Here is an 8,498-nt window from a genome sequence, read left to right as displayed (position 1 = left end):
TGAGCTCATCTAAGATGGACTGATACAAAGTGGAAAAGTGTTCTGTGGTCTGACGAGTCCACATTTCAAATTTTTTTTGGAAACTGTGGACGTCGTGTCCTCCGGACCAAAGAGGAAAAGAACCATCCGGATTGTTATAGGCGCAAAGTTGAAAGGCCAGCATCTGTGATGGTATGGGGGTGTATTAGTGCCCAAGACATGGGTAACTTACACATCTGTGAAGGCACCATTAATGCTGAAATGTACATACAGGTTTTGGAGCAACATATGTTGCCATCCAAGCAACGTTACCATGGACGCCCCTGCTTATTTCAGCAAGACAATGCCAAGCCACGTGTTACATCAACGTGGCTTCATAGTAAAAGAGTGCGGGTACTAGACTGGCCTGCCTGTAGTCCAGACCTGTCTCCCATTGAAAATGTGTGGCGCATTATGAAGCCTAAAATACCACAACGGAGACCCCCGGACTGTTGAACAACTTAAGCTGTACATCAAGCAAGAATGGGAAAGAATTTCAACTGAGAAGCTTAAAAAATGTGTCTCCTCAGTTCCCAAACGTTTACTGAGTGTTGTTAAAAGGAAAGGCCATGTAACACAGTGGTGAACATGCCCTTTCCCAACTACTTTGGCACGTGTTGCAGCCATGAAATTCTATGTTAATTATTATTTGCAAAAAAAAAAAAAAAAAGTTTATGAGTTTGAACATCAAATATGTTGTCTTTGTAGTGCATTCAATTGAATATGGGTTGAAAAGGATTTGCAAATCATTGTATTCCGTTTATATTTACATCTAACACAATTTCCCAACTCATATGGAAACGGGGTTTGTATGACTTTCCTGAAAGTCTCATCAGAATCCATCCAAAACGTTTTGATGCTAACTAACAGACATACAAACCACATTGAGTACATAAGCTCCTGGTAAAGGTAATCAATGAATAACCGGCAAATAAATGATAAATGATAAATGGGTTGTACTTGTATAGTGCTTTTCTACCTTCAAGGTACTCAAATCGCTTTGACACTACTTCCACATTTACCCATTCACACACACATTCACACACTGATGGAGGGAGCTGCCATGCAAGGCGCTAACCAGCACCCATCAGGAGCAAGGGTGAAGTGTCTTGCTCAGGACACAACGGACATGACGAGGTTGGTACTAGGTGGGGATTGAACCAGGGACCCTCGGGTCGCGCACGGCCATTCTTCCACTGCGCCATGCCGTCCCGCATAAAGACAATACAAGTGTAACCTGATTGGTCCCGCAAATGCTGCATCCTGCCCTGGGCTCAAACCTAAGTCCTCTGAATGAGAAAGCTAGGCATCGAGCTAAAATCGCAAGCTGTCAAATAAATTGTCCGGGATCAGTGTATTTGAGGTCATTAGACTCTGGAGGCATCAGACAGGTACCAACAGGCCAAGGAGTGAGTGGCTTTTGCGGTTGCAGAGAAAAAAACTGGGAACAGGAAGGAGTTTGGAAAAGGCATAGAGAAGGACTTCAAAAAGATTCTAGACCACCATTCACCATCTCAGGAAGGTGAAAAACTGCTCTGTCAACAGTGTATGGTGGGGATGGTGTTGTCAACTTGGGATGTTGTGAATCGGTGGAAGGAATAGATTGAATACCTCTATCCCACATTCATGTCTTCCTATGAGGAAGCAGTGCCTGGTGACTCTGTGGTGGGCTCTCTTATTGAGGTAGTTCAGAAGCTATACTCGGTGGATACAATCTGGTCAAATGCTGAGGCTCTGAATGCTTGGTTGACAAGACTATGCCACGTTGCGTGGACATTGTGTGTGCCTCTGGATTGGCAGACCGGGGTGAAGGTTCATCATTTTCAGAAGAGAAACTGGAGGGTGGGTTCCAACTGTTGTGGGATCAAACTCCTCAGCCTTCTTGGTAAGATCTATTCAGGTGTATTGGAGAAGAGTCTACGACGGAGAGTCGAACCTCACCTTCAAGATCAACTGTGTGGTTTCCGTCCTGGTCGTGGAACTGTGGACCAGATCTATAATCTAGGCAGGGTTCTTGAAGATCCATGGGGGTTTGCCCAACTAGTCTATATCGTTTGTGGACTTGGAAAAGGCATTCGATTGTGTTCCTTGGGAAGTCCTATGGGAAATATTGGGTATCGGACCATCTGATTGTGGCGGTCCGCTCCGTGTATGATTGGTGTCAGACCCATTTCCTGTGAGGGTTGGACTCTGCTACAGTTGCCTTATGTCACAGATTTTGTTCATAACTTTTATGGACATCATTTTTAGGTGCAATCAAGGTGTTGAGGGGATCGACTTTGGTGGCTGCAAGATCAGGTCCTGCTGGCTTCATCTGGTCATGAGCTTCCAGTGTAAATCGACTGGGATGAGAATCAGCACCTCCAAGAACGAGTCCATGGTTCTCACACGGAAAAAGGATGAAGCGCCATCTCTCGGTTGGTGATGAGATCCTTCCCCAAGTTGTGGAGTTCAAGTACCTTGGGGTCTTGTTCACCAGTAAGAGAAGAGTTGATCGTGAGGGATGGCGTCGGCAGGGATGACTCTGCATCGGTCTGGCAAGTAGAAGGAGCTGGGCCAAAAACAAAGCTCTTAATTTACCGGTCCATCTGCGTTCCTACCCTCACCTATGGTCGTGAGCTTTGTGTTGTGACCGAAACGACAAAATCACACGGGTACAAGCGGCCAAAATGAGCTTCCTCTGGCTCTACCTTAAGAGATTGGGTGAGAAGCTCTGTCATTCGGAAGGAGCTCAGAGTAACGTCACTACTCCTCCACATCGAGAGAAGCCAGGTGAGGTGGCCCGAGCATCTGGCCAGGATGGGCACGTATGGGCTAGTATGAATCCATGGGGAAGACCCAGGACACTTGGAGAAACTATGTCTCCCAGCTGGCCTGAGAATGTCTCTGGATCCCCTGATAGGGGCTGGACCAAGTAGCTGAGGGTGAAGGAAATCTGGGCTTCTCTGCTTTGGCTGCTGCCCCCGCAACCCGATTGCAGATAAGTGGATAGAGATTAATGGACGAATTATATTTAACATTTAATGTAGATTTCAAATAGCTAAATGTGACCTAAATATTCAGAGTGTCTCATCTTAATTCTGCACCCTATGGAGGAATGCTTAATCTGATGCATGTAAAAAAAATAGTGAGAAATATTATAAACATTATTGTCTGGGCAAATAGGATACTAAATTGCGCACATTGAACCTACAGGCTGTAATCTTTTAAGAGTGATGAACACTTTTAAATTTCATCTTTATTTCAAGAACAAAGTGATACAAAACATCATACACACACCCACACAAAACAATACGGCAACAACAGTCTTTCAAAACGTTAATGCGATCATTCAAATTAAAAAAAACATCTTCTATAAATTTTCATTAATCCTTGTGTGGTGTTCGGGTCTGTGGGACCCGTTTTCATTTTTTATTAAAAGAAAAATTATACAATTTAATGAATTTTTCAAACTGAGACTCACTGACTTTGGCTCATTTTCTGTGAAGAACATATATCAGAATACATATTTAATGACCACACACACCATACACCCCCCTTACACATTTCTATTACATATAAGATGTCCGGGTCCACTGGACCCGGGGCTAATAGAAGTGTGGAAATTGATGTTCTGTGTACCACACACACACACACACACACACACACACAGCAGGAGGAGGACAGAGTGTAGGTACACAGAACAACAGAGGGTCAAATGTGCGAGAAAATGAGAGCAGACAGTGTTGACAAACAATGTTGCAACCTTGTGTGGGAACCGCAGGTGCAGAAACACAAAAGAAGAATCCCTGTGGGATGCAGAAACTGGCAGAGAAATTTTCCGTGCAACGTTAATATTGTTGTTACTCAGCCAGCGTTTGTGGGTCTGATGGACCCGTTGCATTTTTTGGCTTTTAATGCCTCACCATCAAACACTTTTATGTTAAAATACTGAACAGATGTTTATTGGGATAAGGTAAACATCTGTTCAGTAGTTTAACATACAAATATAGAAACGTCACCAAAAGTATCACTAAAAATTAACAAAATATCACAAAAATGTAGAAACATCACTAAAAGTATCACTAAAATATTACAATATCATAAAAAATTTAGAAACATCACTAAAATGTTTCAACATTTTAGTGATATTGTAGTAATATTTTATTGATATTTTAGTGATACTTTTAGTGATGTTTCTAAATTTTTTGTGATATTGTAGTGATACTTTGTGACGTTTCTACATTTTTTGTTATATTTTTTGTGATGTTTCTACATTTTTTTGTGATGTAATATTTTAATGATTCTTTTAATGATGTTTCTAATTTTTTTGTGATATTTTAGTGATACTTTTAGTGACGTTTCTGCATTTTTTGTGATATTTTTAATGATGTTTCTACATTTTTTGTGATACTTTCAGTGATGTTTCTACATTTTTGGTGATATTGTAGTAATCAAACACTTTTATGTTAAAATACTGAACAGATGTTTACTGGGATAAGGTAAACATCTGTTCAGTATTTTAACATAAAAGTGTTTGATTGTGAGGCATTAAAAGACACAAAATGCAACGGGTCCATCAGACCTACAAACGCTGTCTGAGTAACAACAATATGAACATTACACAAGGGTTGAAATGAGGTCATAAGAAAAATATCTTCAGTAGTTGCCAGACTCATTACTATTTAGAGCAGTGGTGTCAAACTCAAACACAGAGTGGGCAAAAATTTAAAACTGAACAAAGCCGCGGGCCAAGGTTGAACAAATTAACCTTTTAATAGGGACCCAAACAAGTTTTGCAAGGCTTATATAACTTTATAGTGACATGTAAAATCCAGTTTCAAATAATAATAAAAAAATATCAATGGCATATCAAATACAATTTAAATAAAAATTGAATGCCTCTTTTCTATTTGCAGCCTTCGGAGGTAAATATCAACATTAACTTTTTCCACAGGCTAATACATTTTAAAATAAAATAATGAATAAACCAACCATTCAGGACTTTAAACTGCTCAGTTTTCAACACACTGATCTAATCTGATGTGCCCAAGCCAGATACCTGCCATCTTTTCTTGGATGCTAGTTCATTAATGTCGGGGCTCAGGCTTTGAGCTGAGGCAACCTTCATTATCGAACAAAGGTGTTTATCAGTCATTATATCCCGTAGTCCACCCGGACCACAGTCTTGGGGGCGTGCCTTAAAGGCACTGCCATTAACGTCCGCTTTTCATCCATTCTAACAACGTGCCGGTCCAGTCACAGGGATATGTGCGGCTTCTGTTCGTACACACAAGTTAATGCAATGCACCCATGATTTAGATAATAAGGCAAGATATTAAAACACAACTGCTATACAGTAAAGGTAAATATGAAGATCCATTCACGTGTTTACATACAACAGGAAGTGAACCCATGTGACGTCACATAAATCAAAATAATTCCGTAAAATGGAATAAAATAAACATTTACACACGTACACATCAAACATATGGCTTTTCAGAAGCCAGAAGAATATTTGATGTTTCTTTAAAGATTTCAGTGTGTGCTTGAGGACTCGAACATACTGTGGAGTATTCCTACCAAGAAGTCAAATTAAAGCATAGTGAAAATGTCGCATACATGCACTTGTTCCCAATGGGAATTTTTGGTAAAAGTTATTTTAAACATCCTAATATATTTCATCAATATTGAACCCATACAAATGATGTGCTTCCATACGTTTGTGCTACTACTCTTTGCGAGTTAGAAAGGATGTGTGGTCATTTTGTTTTGGCTTTTAAATTGAGTGAAAAGTATTTATTTTTAAGAGTGTATAGATCCACTCCATCACACTCATATATTGTATATCCCTTTAAAATACACACACACCTTCTCTGCTAAAAGGTAAATAAAAACAATAAATATAAAGAATTTTTGCTCGCCATCTTGGTTACGCAGTTTCAACACAGCAGTTTAGGAAAAACTATTTTGCTGCAAACTGAACAATTGTTAGATTATTCTCCTTTGTGTGTTTTTATGTGTCTTTCTGCATCTACATTATGATAGAATCCTTTACTGCAGACTGAACAACTAAATGTTTTTTCTCCTGTGTGTGTTTTCATGTGTTGAGTCAAATTGCTCTTAAGAGAAAAGTTTTTACCACAAACTGAACAATTAAATATTTTTTCTCCCGTGTGTGTCCTTATGTGTCGAGTCAAATTGCCTTTCAGAAAAAAGCTTTTACCACAAACGGAACAACTAAATGTTTTTTCTCCTGTGTGTGAGCTCATGTGTTGAGTCAAATTGCCCTTTTGAGTAAAGCTTTTACTGCAAACTGAACAACTATACGGTTTTTCTCCTGTGTGTATTCTGATGTGTAGCGTCAAATTGATTTTATGATAAAAGCTTTTACCACAAACTAAACAATTAAATGTTTTTACTCCCGTGTGTGTTCTCAAGTGTATAGTCAATTTGCCTTGTTGAAAATAGCTTTTGCCGCAAACTGAACAACTATATGGTTTTTCTCCCGTGTGTGTTCGTACATGATTAGTCCAATTGTCTTTTCGAAAAAAGCCTTTACCGCAAACTGAACAATTGAATGTTTTTTCTCCTGTGTGTGTTCTCATGTGTTGATTCAAATTGCTTTTTTGAGAAAAGCTTTTACCACAAACCGAACAATCAAATGGTTTTTCTCCGGTGTGTGTTCTCGTGTGTTGAGTCAAATCTCTCTCTCGAGTAAAGCTTTTAGCACAAACTGAGCAGCTATATTTTTTTTTACCTCTCTTCTTTTTACAACGTTTAGAGTGTTTGTTGTCAGTGTGAGTCCTCATATCACCTTCACAGTCTGTATCGCTGCTCATAGTTACTTCAACCTCGTCTTCAGCCTCACTATCTGATAGTGGAGCTAAGAAGTTGTCTACTTGTGGTTTCTCTTCATCATCTTCAGTCTTCACAGAGACAACAGTCAGTGGTAACTTGGTGAGATCAGCCTTCTGCAGTCTTAGAAGACACTCTCCCTCCTGAGTGATCCAGAGTTCCTCCTCTTCCTTTTTAATGTGGGGTGGCTGTGGAGTCTCCTGCTTCAAAGTGGAGCTCCCTCCTGCCGACTGATGGTGAAGTTCTTCTGGATGACCAATCAGCTGCTGGACGTCTGCAGGACAAAATCAACACACACACTTATCTCTATGTTCTGTAATTGTGTGCAGTGTTTCACGACAATTTATTTAGTGCCTAAACGTTTTTCGTCCTGTGTGTGTCATTATTTGTTGAGTTACATTTCTGTTTTAGGAAAATGTTGACCACAAACTGAACAGACAATTAGACTAAAGCAGGGGTCGGCAACCTTTACCAGTGAAAGAGCCATTTTGACCAGTTTCACAAATTATAGAAAACAATGGGAGCCGCAAATTTTTTTTGAAATTTTAAATGAAATAACACTGCATACAACGTTTTTTTTTTGCTTTGTGCTATGTATAACCAGGGGTCTCAGACACGCTGCCCACACCTTTATGTGGAATTTGAAAGCTGGTGCGGCACGCGGGTTTTAAATGAATGGCGCTTGTCAGCGTCATGCGTGCCATGATGGTACAGCATATAGCACCCACTACAGTCAGCGTGCCTAATCAGACACACGTTGTGTGGGGCTTCCGCTTGCTCACTTAGGTAACAGCAAGGCATACTTGTTCAACAACCACACAGGTCACACTGACGGTGGCGGTATAAAAAAAAACTTTAACACTCTTACTAATAATGCGCCACACTGTGAACCCACACCAAACAAGAATGACAAACAAATTTCGGGAGAACATCTGCACCGTAACACAACATAAACACAACAGGACAAATACCCAGAATCCCATGCAGCCCTAACTCTTCCGGGATACATTATACACCCCCGTTACCAAACGCCGCCCACCTCAACCGACGCACAGAGAGGGCGGGGGGGTGTATAATGTAGCCCGGAAAAGTCAGGGCTGCATGGGATTCTGGGTGTTTGTTCTGTTGTGTTTATGTTGTGTTAAGGTGCAGATGTTCTCCCGAAATGTGTTTGTCATTCTTGTTTCGTTTTGGTTCAAAGTGTGGCGCATTATTAGTAAGAGTGTTAAAGTTGTTTTATATGACCACCGTCAGTGTAACCTGTGTGGCTGTTGACCAAGTATGCCTTGCTGTCACATACGTGTGCAAGGGGAAGATGTATATTTTATAACAAGTGTTGGGCTGGCATGCTGTTAATACAGATTGTAGAGGGCGACAAATGTTGTACCATCATAGCACGCCCTTATTATAGCCGTAAGGGTGAAAATCGGTGAATATTAATCCCGGGAGTTTTCTGCGAGAGGCACTGAAATCCGGAAGTCTCACGGGAAAATTGGGGGGTTCAGCAAGTAAGCTGCTGAGCCGCATCAGAGTGATCAAAGAGCCGCATGCGGCTCCGGAGCCGCGGGTTGCTGACCCCTGGACTAAAGTGTTTGTTGTTGTTTTGAGTCATAAAATCACCTTCACAGTCAGTATTTCTGCTC

The 8,498-nt window shown here is 40.7% G+C and overlaps 1 protein-coding gene across 1 annotated transcript; it reads right to left on the bottom strand.

The window, feature by feature from the left end:
- Positions 1–4,801: 4,801 nt before the first annotated feature.
- LOC133619366 (uncharacterized) lies at positions 4,802–7,004 on the bottom strand. The gene has a single exon (XM_061980344.1). It carries the CDS (start codon positions 6,837–6,839, stop codon positions 5,994–5,996), a length of 846 nt encoding a protein of 281 aa, XP_061836328.1. The 5' UTR covers positions 6,840–7,004; the 3' UTR covers positions 4,802–5,993.
- Between the last annotated feature and the right edge of the window lie 1,494 nt (positions 7,005–8,498).

This window comes from Nerophis lumbriciformis, linkage group LG20, assembly GCF_033978685.3.
Source record: "Nerophis lumbriciformis linkage group LG20, RoL_Nlum_v2.1, whole genome shotgun sequence".
Taxonomy (NCBI): Eukaryota; Metazoa; Chordata; class Actinopteri; order Syngnathiformes; family Syngnathidae; genus Nerophis; species Nerophis lumbriciformis.
This window is presented reverse-complemented; position numbering and strand designations above follow the sequence as displayed.

Bases quoted from the DNA above. Each gene is read 5' to 3' on its own strand.
- LOC133619366 (XM_061980344.1), bottom strand. From the start codon at position 6,839: ATGAGCAGCGATACAGACTGTGAAGGTGATATGAGGACTCACACTGAC.